At 42.8% G+C, this 13,104-nt stretch overlaps 2 protein-coding genes and 1 long non-coding RNA gene across 5 annotated transcripts in view; 1 reads left to right on the forward strand and 2 right to left on the reverse strand.

The window, feature by feature from the left end:
- The window catches only part of LOC108242407 (amyloid-beta A4 precursor protein-binding family B member 2), a 37,190-nt gene extending 32,426 nt beyond the window's left edge, over positions 1-4,764 (reverse strand). For all 3 annotated transcript variants that reach the window (XM_017427204.3, XM_017427205.3, XM_017427202.3), the window contains exons 1-2: positions 4,628-4,764; positions 1,132-2,425 (exon numbers count right to left, since the gene is read on the reverse strand). In XM_017427204.3, the coding sequence (XP_017282693.1) occupies positions 1,132-2,392 (1,261 nt within the window). In that variant the 5' untranslated portion in view covers positions 2,393-2,425; positions 4,628-4,764. The remainder of the gene's footprint in view (positions 1-1,131; positions 2,426-4,627) is intronic.
- A 30-nt stretch (positions 4,765-4,794) lies between these two features.
- LOC119617342 lies at positions 4,795-6,571 on the forward strand. Its single transcript, XR_005233578.1, has 2 exons — positions 4,795-4,934; positions 6,305-6,571. It is a non-coding gene; the product is annotated as an uncharacterized LOC119617342 (long non-coding RNA).
- On the reverse strand, positions 5,730-11,573 carry dele1 (DAP3 binding cell death enhancer 1). The gene is given in 14 exon segments (XM_017427125.3): positions 5,730-6,334; positions 6,337-6,385; positions 6,387-6,490; positions 6,599-6,758; positions 6,900-6,992; positions 7,440-7,598; positions 7,844-7,986; positions 8,120-8,210; positions 8,331-8,407; positions 8,535-8,714; positions 8,864-9,008; positions 9,571-9,670; positions 10,109-10,226; positions 11,359-11,573. Coding segments are annotated over 14 exon segments (1,497 nt in total). The 5' UTR covers positions 11,390-11,573; the 3' UTR covers positions 5,730-6,287.
- Positions 11,574-13,104: the final 1,531 nt, after the last annotated feature.

Here is a 13,104-nt window from a genome sequence, read left to right on the forward strand (position 1 = left end):
TCGCCTTTTCACCGCGGTTTTATGTCCCCTCAGCAAAACTAAATATGTCACTAACAAACATTAAACGTAAATGGTTAAAGACATTAGCCAGACTGTGGAAAATCAGGCTATATGAACCATTATATTGGCGACATGCAGGAGTACGGCAACAGGCAGGGGCCAATTGCATGTATCAACCCAATTTGTGATGGATTGCACAATCAGAGGTGAAGCTCGGCTCTTGCTGCCGCACCTCGCGTTTCATCCTCGTATTTGAACAGGAAATATGCAATTTCAGCGATTTTGACTATAAAAATGCGATTTAGACCATAAAAATGTTCGAAAATTACTCATACATAAAGGTCAGTGGACAAATATTAATATTCATTTTATGTTATGATTTTTTTTTTCTTGTCATGATGACAGGGGAGGCTCTGCCTCACCTGCCTCCCCTGACCGCACGTCCCTGTTTAGTTAATGCTACACAATAAGCAGTTAGAATCTAAATGCTCTGAAAACTATGGGACAAAGAAACATCACTACACTCAGTTTTTATGATAAAGATTGGTGCCTTGAGAGGCATAGAAAATTATGAAGTATGATACAAGACATATTCTTTACTCTAAGGGTGATGTGTTGCCATCAGGAAAGAGATTTAGATTGCCAGTCTGCAAATTCTATCTGCCATCAAGGTACATATTATATGTAAGCAAGTAAAGTGTTTTTATTGCGTGTATGTGTGTGTTGTTTGGATGTATATGTTGAGTGCAGTATTATTTGGCAGCTTAAAGAGCTAGACAAGTTTTCCTTTGGAACAAAAAGGTGTATATATTTATCTTTATCTTTAACCATATAAATTTATTAAAAAAAAACACCTCCCACCATTTTCTTTCTTCTTTTCACACCCTGTTCTCTGCAGTATCCTGGTCTTTCCATTGTAATTGCTCTCTGCACCATAAAGTTGCTCAAGGGGGCCTTAAAGGTTCTAGCAGCACTGCTGTAGTGACTCGCCTGCTCAAAAGAGGAGTTTTTTTGTTGTAAAATTCCAAATCAGACAGTAAGTATGAAGGGACTGGGGTCCAACTGAGGCACAATTAAAGGTAGAAACATTTCAAATTAAGCATCAGATAAAAAAAGACAAACATGTAGAACCTGTATCCCGTGGAGTCTGTGGAGAGGGGGTCTCCTGGGACAGGGTGGTCCAGCTGGAGTCTTCATCCTCTGAAGGAGTGTCAGGAGTCAGATCCATTCTTAATGCCACTTTAGGGGTGCCGGTCTCCAGCTCAGGATCTTGCTGGGTAGGGGGTGCCTGGTTTTTGGTAGGAGTGTTTCTTTCGGCAGCTCTGACCTGTTTGGGGGAAAATGGTGGGAACTGCTGCAAAAACTGGTTCTCGTTGTTGGGGTGCAGCTCCACTTTAATCACTCGAGGCTGAGAGCTTCTAGCAGGCTTCGCAGGACTACGTGGACTCGCCTGAACTTGGACAGACATCTCCTCTTTGATGGGTGCTGGAGCCTGGTTCTGCAGGTGTCTGTGGTTGTCGGGAACCCACTCTGGACTGTTGGTAGAGGAGGAAGAAGTGGAGGAAAGAGGGGCTTCAACCACCACTGGCAGCAGGGGTTGTCTTGGTGTTGGTGTGGGTTCATCCTCCTCTTCATCCTCCTCCACTACAGGCTCCACGTCTTCCTTCTCCTCATTGCAGGTCTGCTTGCTGCTGTTCTTCTCCTCCTTCTGGCTCTCTCTCTCTTTATCTGGGCTGTCCTGCTCCTTCTCTGAGAAGGGCTGCTGCTGTTTTTCCTCCGTTTCCTCCTTCTTTTCCCAGCTGGGTTCCAGATCCCAGCCCTTGCTGTGGTAGTCCAAAAAGCTCTTGGTCCTTCTACGAAACGGAGGCAGCTGCGAGTTGTCTTTCCCAAACTCTAGCCAATCAGAACCAGGATTATTGATGAGATCGTTGTGAATTTTGTCCACTGTATTGGCTCTGCTCAGCTCCAGCTGCTGGCTCTCAGCCCGTCTCTGCATGTTGGCTCCATTCTTGGCCAGCTTGGGGTTGTTGGAGACGGAGGAGGATGACGAGAAAGATGAAGAGTAGAGGGCAGAACTGGAGGAGGACTTGGTTGGGAGGCCCCTACCTCTGGTTACAGGTTGGTATTTAGAGGACAAGGCCAGGTTGTCACTTATCCCCATGGCGCTCCGTACACTGGTCATGGCGTACCTCTGACGGCTCTTTGGTAAGGTGGCCGAACTTCCCGTTTCCATGGACTCCTTGATGACGTCGCGGCCCAGCAGCTGGTTGTACGAAGAGCGAAGACTGAGGGAGGTGGGAGGGGTGGCTGAAGGGCCACTGCGGTTTGAAAGACCCCCTGTTGAGGGGGTGGAGCCAGAGCGGGAGAGGGGAGGAGTTTGTACTGACATCATGTCTGACTGGAAAAAAACACCTCAAGGATGGAGCTGATGGGAGAAGAGAATGCAGTGTCAGAAATTATACAACAATTTTATGCTAGATTTGTTGAACATTTTTATGCCTCAAAGAAACTTAATGACACATTGTGCTGCAGGTTCCTTTTTAGCCTCGCGCCTCATTTACAAATGAGGTGTCACTGCTGAAGTGTTAAAAGAAAAAAAAAAACACTGCATCAAAGTTGCAGAGCTTAGAACCAACTCTGGCTTTTAAAGCCAGAGCTGAGAAATAAGCTGGTCTGCAGGGAGGAGAGGAGGCAGCCAGTTCCCGCTAACTAGCTAGACGTGTCTCTTTCATCTCTGGGTGGATCAGCTTTGTAATGCTGAATATGGACAGATGGGCAGCAACAAAGAGAGTGGCAGAAAATCATTCTGATCCGAAGACGTGACGCGGATAAGATCCCAACTAATTAGCCTATACGACCCCGTGGAAAGCTGGTAGCAAAACATGTCCAGAGACACGCAGCCGTGATGGACAAACATCCTGTCACCCAGTCCCAAACATGCGCGTGCCTCCTCGAAGAGAGCTGCAGTCATCATCGGCTTTTTTTTCCCAGAGATATGGAAAAGGCGAACGCAGCAGATTTTGAAGCACGATAAAAGCTTGGGGGAAAAGACGAGAGGCAGAATATCTGGATTGTGCACTTTCCTCCCTGTGGGGCCTCCATCCGCTCTCCTCTGCTTGGAGGGGTGGGTGGTGGGAGGCTGTTTTGCTGTCCCACTGAGACAGAACGACCTGTTAGTTCTGGATATGGGCTCATCTGCAGGCCTGCGACTTAAACACAGTGTCAACAAGTGCCTGCAGTGAAGTGAACCGTCTCATCGGGTTCAGGGAGGACTCGTTGTCATGCTAATTCAAATTGTCTGAAATCACCTTACTCTCTCCTATGGACTTGAATATTTTGGAATACAGCCACAGTTTATGCTCCTAAAGACGAAACTCTGACGCTAGTCTCCCATAAAAACTATCGGACAGAATGATTAATGCACAGAATCGGAACTCCCCATTGTGTCTGAGCTGCAGACAAACTGGATCATCGCGCCTCCACCCCCCCTTTCGACGACGCAGCCAGGTCTCTGGTAGTTGGGCAAAGTGGGGCAGAGAGAGGATGCAAGGGGTGTGCGTGTGTGTGTGTGTGTGGAGGAGAAAGGATGGTACTGGTGGGAGAAAGTGAGGAGAATGACACAGCAGTTTGCAAGACAGCAGGACTCAGTCAACACAAAGGAGGCGGTTATATGCCGCCCGCAAACTCGTCCTAAATACATCTGTTGTGCATCATAACAGTGGAGGTCATTCAGCCGGCGCTCAAGATCCTACCAGCTGGTCGTGAGCAACAGAAACATCATGACACAGTCTATTATTACTACTATTTTGATTCCTGTTGCTCATTTTACTTGGATGCCTCATGTATTTGAACATTGACTTCACATTGGTCATAACAACTCTCACAGATTACCTCAATATATATATATATATATATATATATATATATATATATATATATATATTTATATAAACTGCAGCCAGACTAGAAAAGAATGTTCTATTTTTAGAGCAAAGAATCAGAAATGGATCCTTATCAAATAAGCCGTCCTTGTTAAGCCTGATTTCCTTTCACACACAGGACTTAGCATTTTCACCTAAAAGCCTTATGGTTTCATTTCAAGGCTTTGCAGATTAATCATGACATCATTTACGTACTGTCACAGGTCACAGCGTATCATCAATATAACTGCGCGAATCTTAAACCGGTTCAGAGTTGCATCACTTCTGCGAGAAGAAGAAGAAAAAAAAAAGGGGGGGGGGAGGGGGGATGCAACAGATGAAAGCACGAGCAGGGGAGGAAAATGAACTTGGAAAAGTCGATGATGTCATGGGTGGAGTATTCGAGCACCTCTCGCTTCTCGCATCCTAGAATAAAAGTATCACCCNTTCAGAGTTGCATCACTTCTGCGAGAAGAAGAAGAAAAAAAAAAGGGGGGGGGGGGGGGGGATGCAACAGATGAAAGCACGAGCAGGGGAGGAAAAAAAAGCCGAGGATAAGCAGGTGGAGACGGTGTCATAACCGAGGCTAATCTGCCTGTTTAAGGACAGACGCAGTAAATCTTTCGCATCCCTCCCCGCCGCACTGGGAGGGGGAGCGCATCCCACCTAGAGAGGGAGAGCGAGAGCATCTGTTTACATCCACTCACCGCGTCGCCCTGCGCCTCCCTTCCCTTCCCACGACGACCCGACACTCGGCGGTGAGCAGGGCCGAAGTCAGGGGCTGATCTGGAGCGCCGGTCCGCCCGCAGCAGCTCGCATCACGTCCCCACCCCCCCTGTCCCAGCCCCTCGCCCGGTGGCTCGCTGCTGGCGGCCGAGCTGCGCTCTCTCTCTGCGCCAGATGATCCCGGAGTGACGCGGCGCTGGGGAGCGCTCTCAGCCGGCCGGCCAATCAGAGGCGCGGACGGAGGACGCGCAGCCCGGATGGATCCGACGGCGGTATTTGGCAGCTCAGGTAATGAAATCACACATCATCCCGGCTGTTACATCATGCAGTACCCGGCTCAGAGCGCCACGCTCACATTAAACTGCTCCTCCCAGACACACACACACACAGATTATCACCTGGAAATGTGCTCAGACTGAATAAACAAGCAGAAAACCTCTTAAGTTTGAAAAGGTGCAGCTATTGCCAGTAAAAAAACAAGTAAAAACGCCAACATTTGTCTGTATAAACAGAAGTGCAGAGAACCAAAACAAGCTGCTGCCTGTGGCTCATTAGGGTCACCATGGTAACCACACACCTGTGTCTGTCACTCCCTGATTGCCGACATATGTAAGGCTGACTTTCTGTCAAGATGCAGTGAATGCTACGTTGCTGAAATGTGTTTGAAAAGGCTGAAACTGAGTTGTTTAAGCTAAAAAAAGCAGAACGCTAGCTAAAAAGAGCATCATGCTAAGATGAAGTTAAAAGAAGCAAAACACCAGCTAGAAGCTAAAAGCAGCAAAAGCCTGTCAAAAAGTAGCAAAATACTAGCTAAAGGCAGCAGAGGATTGGCTAAAAGTAGCAAAAGGGGAGCTAAAAGCTCAAAGTAGCAGAGCAGCAGCTAAAAACTAAAACTAGCATGAGACAAAAATAGAACAAGTACAATATGTTTTACTAAAACCCCATTGATCTCCATTTTTTTGTCGCAGTTTTGCAAATTTTGTCTAGTTAGTACTGATTAAGCTGCATGTTCTTGTGTAATTTGCCTGTTTTTCCAAAGCTGCAAAATGAGATACAGAACAAAAAGTGAGAGCCACACAAATGGCAAAGATCCCGAAGAGCTTTGTTGGTTTATTCATCATTTTAAAAATGTGCATTTAACAGTAACATCCTCCTCACAATGCATCATGATTCACATTAGCAAGTCTGGTTAACAGGCTGGACGATAAAACATGTAGTGGTTCTGAAATCGGCATTTTTATCACAAAACATTTGAAATGTTAGCGTTAACTTAGCATCACAGCTGGCAGACGACAAGACTATAAGGCTGCTTTAGCTTCATTCTTTGAACTTGTTTGGAAGGTGAGAAAAGCAGCCAAAGGCACATAGATTTGTTTTTGTTTTTCATAACGGAGACCTGATAAAAAAATAATGGCAGCTTTAAAATCAAATGACTGAAGGCTCCCTCTGATTCTACACAGACGTTTTGCTAAACCTCTCTCTCTGACATAAAAAAAAACTATATTTCCGCTCTGAACCCACATATATATAAAAACTATTAACACTTTTCCAGATTTCACATTATGTACACGCCTAACACACTGACCTTTTCCTTTTGGCGAAACTACACTCACACTTTGAAATCCATTGCTTTTACAAGTTTTATCCTATCCCTACAGTCCACTGGCAGGGTCTGATTTCGGTGCTGAGGGCGACGACAGGTTCCCGGTGCTCCAGGAGTGAGGAAGAAGAGGAAGAGTGGCGCGGGGCGCGAGCGGCCAGAGGGGAGAGTGGCTGCTGGAGGAGAGTCTCCGCCACGGAGAAGCACGGGGCTGAACGGATGGAGCGCAATGCTGCGCCTTCTGCTGCAAAGTGACAGGAAACAGAAATAAAATATTGACGTTTCTCATTTGCGTAACAACAAATAAACAAAATACAGGAACCTACACGAATCTGTGCGTCTACTTTCTTACCATTACTGCATGTGTCACCAGGAGGCGTCAGCACGCTCTTTGCTCGCCTGTTGCCTGCTTGTGCGGCTTTTTTGTAAAATTCAACAGCTGTCCTCAAATTCTGCTGCACGCCAAGGCCGCTTTCATAACACTGACCCAAGAAAAACAGGGCGGAGTCGTCCTGAGTGCACAAACAAACACAGTGATTGGGTGTTCAACTGTCTCCGTGCAAAGACTCATGGGTAAATTAAGCTCAAATAGTCTCATCTCTGAGATGAAGTTATCGATAAAAGGTCTTAGAAAGCTCTAGAAGAAGACTCACTCCACTCTCTGCTGCCATCTTCAGGTACTCGATAGACTTGCACCCATATCTCACTGGATCTCGAGAGTACAACGAGGCCAGGCAAACCTGAGCCTGAATAGGAGAAATACAATATTTTAATTTAATCAGAGCACTTTAAAATCAGTTTACAACCATGGACTCGTGAAAGTTATTTATTCAGATTTTTGACATGGTAGAAAAGCACAAGCGTTACTTATACTACCCATGTTTTACTGATGTGTCCATTCAGCTACAACAGTGTGACAGAGGTAGACTGAACATTCAGTTTGACTTGCTTTTATTATTCTTGTCTGTGCTTCTTTCACTGTAAAGGGTACATGTTTCTTTCTATATAAAAAATAAATCTTTTGCAATGTTTTAAATGACAAGAAAAGAAAAAATACAACTAAAATCACAATAAGAGTAATAAGGAACTGAGGTAATTAATCAAATACTTTTAAAAAGTTTGTTTAAATGTACACTAGAGATACAAATATGTGTCCTGAAAAGCTTTTATATATGTTTATATGTGTTTTGTACCTTGGTGAGCCCAGCTTTAGAAGCGTCTTCCAGCAAGTTAATTGCTTTGTTCAACTCCTCCACACTCTGCTGCCCCCTGCTGGCCAGAAGCAGCTTTGCAGCACGATACTGCGCTTGTTTGTGGCCGCCGGCTGCTGCCTTCCTGTAATAATACAGAGCCTTGGAGAGAAAATAAAGAGCATATAAAATATAATGAAGCTAGAGACAAATATGCTCAGAATTTAAAAAACAAAAATGTTAAGCATTATTTTGTACATTCATAAAAAGGTCAAATAAGTGTTAGAGGAAACATTTAAAAAAGCAACTCAATGCCACTTTGACATAGTGAACTGCATTTTGGCTAAAAAAAAGAACTTGCTGTTTTAGTCAAAGTTAATTAAATTATAAAAACATCTAAACCATACCTTTGCTTTGTTCTTTCTGACCCCTCTTCCTTTCTCGTAGCACACCCCTGTGTTAAACTGCGCCTTACTGTAGCCCTGCTGAGCTGCAGCCAGAAAGCAGGTGAAAGCTTCCTCATATTTCTCACTCTTGGCACTTTCTAAACCTGTTGGATACACAAGGGGAGAAAATAAAACAGGCTAAAACACTAAAATGAAACTGATTCATCACATAAAATGCACAAAGGTCTATGAACTGTAATGGAATATCCTCAACTGATTATGTCAGTAAATCCTTACCAATGATGTTGAGGATAACAGGAACGCTGCTGTCTCCCACATGTCTGAGGTTAAGAGCTGCTTCTGCCAGCTTTTCTTCATCTGATGCTTCCTAAAAACCACAAAAATGGACAAACAAATGAAATTAGAAAAAGGTAAAAACTCAATTAAGTCTCAGCATGGACTAAAAGAGAAAAAAAATTAAATTTAAACTAAAAGAAGGCAATTTCACCTCATCATATTTCTTCTCTGTGGTGTTTTGGTTGGCATCATTCTGCAGAGGACAAGGCTCGAACAAAGGTGCTTCTTCTGTGTTCCAGGGACATAAAATGAGTTACTTTCACACTCTAGCAGATAATGAGTTAAAAATGAAAAGAAAAGCCAATATTTTGAAAAATATTTGACAACAGAAAGGGATGAGAGGCACAGAACAAACCATCCTTGTAGTAAAGCTCCCCCTGGTGGTCAGAGATGGAACTGTCAGCAGTCAGATCCTGCTGATTGCTGCTGGCACTGCTGCTGCTGCGAGACAAAGACTGATCCTGGTTCTGAGTCTCTGACACGGACTGCAGGCACAACACATTTCTCCTTCTGGGCAGGACATCACGTCTCGATACTGTAGACAACAGACAGAAGCAACAGAATTCCAATCTCAAAAGAGTAAAAGCAAATGGGTTTGGAATGCAAATTGTGCACAACTATTCCTTGCTATGAGTTTTATTTGATAAGATTAAAGAGGTGCATGATGGGGCCAGAGGGGCTTACATATCTCCAGCAGGATCCGGTATCCACACTTCTGCACAGCTGACGGAGCTGTCAGAATTCCAGGATTGGGACTGGGCTCAGAGCCCGAGGAGAATGTGGCGTGGACCCTTCTGCAGACCTGCATGAACAGCACCGTAACCGCTCCCTGAGGAGAAACGTAAAACAGGATTACCACAACCCATCCCATATGCGCCGCTCCCTGCGAGGACATTCAGACGTGGACAGCCAGTGTGCCGCATGGAGAAGTAAAACTCTGAGGTTACAATTTCAAATGAAACTTTACATCCAAAAAAATTTCAGTGTTTTTAAAAAAGCACATCATGCTGTTGAAATTTGGTTTTCAAGGAAACTGGATAAAACTGATCAATCAGCGGTGACCTGGTTCAAGCAGCATTGGATAAAAATAAAACCTGCAGAAAAGAACAGCTGGGTCAGACTGCTGGCTTTCCACCATCTTGTCAAGAAGTTTTAATGCGTTTACTGCGATCACAGTTCATTCTGGATGTTGAAGTCATATTAAGCCAACCTACTGGGCACTATTTGTTGAATTTGCCTAAATTCTTAAATCCCACAGAGTGCGGCCTTAAAAATAAACTGCAAGACAAAAAGTGACGAGCCTATGGCATCTAAAAGATAATCCCTGAGATTCAGATAAAGAAATCTTTGGGGACATACTGGTATTTGAGAATGCAACAACTGAAACCTACCCATCCCACAGCATCCAGAGCTGTGTAATGTGGAAGATCAGCAGATCCAAACTGAAAGGTCCTCTGCTTGTTCCTCCTCTCCCCTTCATCCTCCTGAGATCTGCAACAGAAACAGAACAAAGTCCAATAATTAATCATCTTATATTTCCAGTCAACTGCAATAAGATGTCAGAAAGAGTCAGTTTAAGCCAGATTGGTTTGTTTCTGTTCATCAGAGTAACCCTGTTCACACACACACACACATAAACACACACTCCAGGATGATGCAAGCAGCTGAAAATCAGAGGAGGACAAAACGGGTTCAAAGAGAGTGTAAAAGAACAGGAAAAGACAGCGAGGAGGTTACTGTTTGAGGTTTAACCTTCATCACAACATTCCCTTTTTATCACCAGATAAAAATATGGACAGCAGCTTCAAAACAAAAAGAAATGTTCGAACGCATTTCTTTCATCTTACTATATGCTCTTTTATTCAGACATGACCAAAGTGAAAAAAGAAAAACAATGAAAAAAAGGACAGAACGTGGGCGTGAAAGTACCTGCTGTCAAGCGGGTGTCGAGCCGTGGAGAGAGCGGCAGAACTGTTGATGACCTCGTCCTCCACATGGGGGTTCGGCGGTAGTCGCAAAGCATTGCTTCCATGATATCGATGCAGAACTGAGAGGTGGCAGGAGGAAAAAAATGCAGAAAATGTCTAGTTAATCATAACGATCCGTCTGTCTGTTTTATATTGAGAAAGTTAAAATCCTCGAAACAACAAAACGTAGTCTGAAATTCTAAAACTTTAAAGTATGTCTCAAACAGGGAGTTCAGTTTATTTACTTATGTGGAGAAATGATCCACGTAAATCCCAGCAAATATTGAAACCTTTAGGAATCAATACACGTGTAAACTCTGACATGGTTTGGTTGTTAGTTGTATTTGATGAATACCTCTGTTTTTTTTGTTATGTAATGTATTTGTTGTGTGCGTCGCTGCCTTTTTGGCCAAAGGGTTTTAATCTGAATGAGACTTTTACCTGGATAAACAGAGGATATATTTTAACACCAGTTACATGTTCAGCAAATTATGTTTACTCATTGCTTAATTATTTTTACAGTTAAAACCCAGGTAACTGATAATTTAAACTTGTATATATTTGACATCACTCAAACCCGTGTTTGTGGTTGTTTTATATAAATTTTTTAATGCGGCACAGAGGAGCAGGTATTAATATTAGTTATACAGCATATAAACTTTTAACTTACAAAGTTCAAGTTTCTTTTAATTCAAAAGTATTGTATGAACTGACACACATAATAACAAGCCTAAAGATCACCTAGAACTGTCAGCTTTACAACATAGCCAATAATAATAATAATAATAATAATAATAATACTATTTTCCCATTAAGTGCCAGAAAACTAACAGGTGTGCAAAGGTAGCATGGACTCCTTTGTGCAGGTTTGTTTTGTTTTTATGAACATTTGTAACTGTAAGGCAGGTGTACGAGTCACGAACACAACAACTGACTAATAAATGAACCTCCTAGGTTGATTATTCACAAACAAAACAGATTTGAAGCAGGAAGTCAGGATTCAACCTCAGTGCATGAACCGAAAATAATCCTCAATCCTGCCTGCGGACATGTTAGGAAATCTGCGTCATTAAGCGGAGTTTAAGCTAACATCTATAGGGGCCGTGAGGGATATCGTTCAGTCCTGAATTTAAAAATATACAACTCAGTAAAACGACAGGTCGATATGATGTACTTTCTCTTTTCAAGGGTCAATGTCATAATTGCTCTCACCTCTTCCAACTAAACCTTGAACTCTCCACATATTTCGTCCTCTGCGGCAGATTTAGCTACAGGTTCCGCCGGAAATCCATCTTTACAAGTTTCAAGAACTCACGGCCGGTTCTCGACGCTGGTTTCCCCGTCAAAAGATTTGACGGGAGGTGGAGATGTAAATAAAATCTGTCACGAGTTACGCTGGGAGAAGGAACAGACCGGAAGTGGATGAGGTGACGCAACGGGGTAAAGTTGAAAATTGTGTCATGCGGAGTCACTGCGCCCCCTGCTGGTGGGGGGAGGGGATTACCGACCATTTTCAGGTCATGTCACTAAAAAAAGTAAAGAAAAACAATTCAATTAAATAAATCCAGGATTTATCTGATCAAATTTCAGTCGATAATTTTCCAAAGCTAATATTTTTGTTCTTTAGATTTACTTTCCTGGGGCTAAAATACTATTTTATGCCTATCATATTTTAAAATTGTTTCCTTGGCACTAAAACTAATAACTCACAAATAAAGCAGTATCTCACCTTCAAATGAAATTTGAATACCCAATAACTGATAATTAGAGATTTGTAGGAACAAAAAATGTGTTATTTTATGCTCTGAGTGAAAATAAACTCCCTTTAGAGTTTAGTTCTTGAACTTTGAGTTTCTAAAGGCCCTCTGCTTACAGTTTCTCAGGGCACATGGAAAAGTTGGTGAACTGGGGATAAAGGAGGTGGTACTGGCTTGACTCATTCATGGATTAAAAGAGTTGATTTGCCAAAGCTTTTGGGCTCACAAATCACTCCGCAGGCCGGTTTGTCTTTTCTTTGCCCCACTCGTTCGTCAAGCGTGTGACGCACACCCCGACCCCTTACTGGAACTGCAGGCTCTTCCAGTCAGATGGGGCTAAACGCGTGGGGGCTGGAAGGAGGAGATCTGTTGTTGTGAAGTCAGGTCAAACTTGGAATAATTTCCTCCTTGCCCTGTTGCCATGGTGACACAGCCATCATGTCTTTCACTTACTGTTCTCCTCAGGCAAACAGCCTGCAGCAGTGTTAGAAGGATCTCAGCTCTGCCAGAAGATGTTTAGTGATATGGAGAACATGGAGCTGAGCTGAAAACACAGTTCCATCAGATCCGACTAATAAAGGAGTTTGTTTGCACTCATGTCTCAGTCTGTACTTGAGATTACAAAAAATAATAATGAAAAAAATAAAACAGGACTTTAAAGCACCATGAACTTTGTTAATTCTCATTTTCAACTCTTTTATGGCTCATTTTAACCCCTAAAATCATTCATGACTTGTAGGTGATTCACTGACATTGTGGATATGTTTAAATACTGAATTGTACATCACTATGCTATCAGAATGCATCTCCAACATAGAAATTCCAGCTGTAAATGACATGACAATTACTAAAAAACATTTATCCCAAATTGTCTATACATTCTCCCCAAAACTTCAGTTGCTCGTGTAAAAAACCAAAAGCAAAACAGTTTTAAAAAGACTTTAAAATGACTGTCCATTGAAACCATCTTAAATATGATAATTTCAGCGAAGAAAACTGGAGAAATTTTCTAAAGAAAAATGCTCCAAACCTACTTAATTACCACAAAGACTTGAGACTGTTTTAGCTGCTTGGAATTAAATCTATTAACGTGATCTTTTTATGATTTTGAACAAGTATCTACTTCAACTCGCTCTCTGTTATTTTGCACTAGCTGACAAATCAGCCTTTTAAAAAGTTGAACAATTAAAACAAAAGGCAA

This window comes from Kryptolebias marmoratus, linkage group LG9 (assembly GCF_001649575.2).
Source record: "Kryptolebias marmoratus isolate JLee-2015 linkage group LG9, ASM164957v2, whole genome shotgun sequence".
NCBI classification, from domain to species: Eukaryota; Metazoa; Chordata; class Actinopteri; order Cyprinodontiformes; family Rivulidae; genus Kryptolebias; species Kryptolebias marmoratus.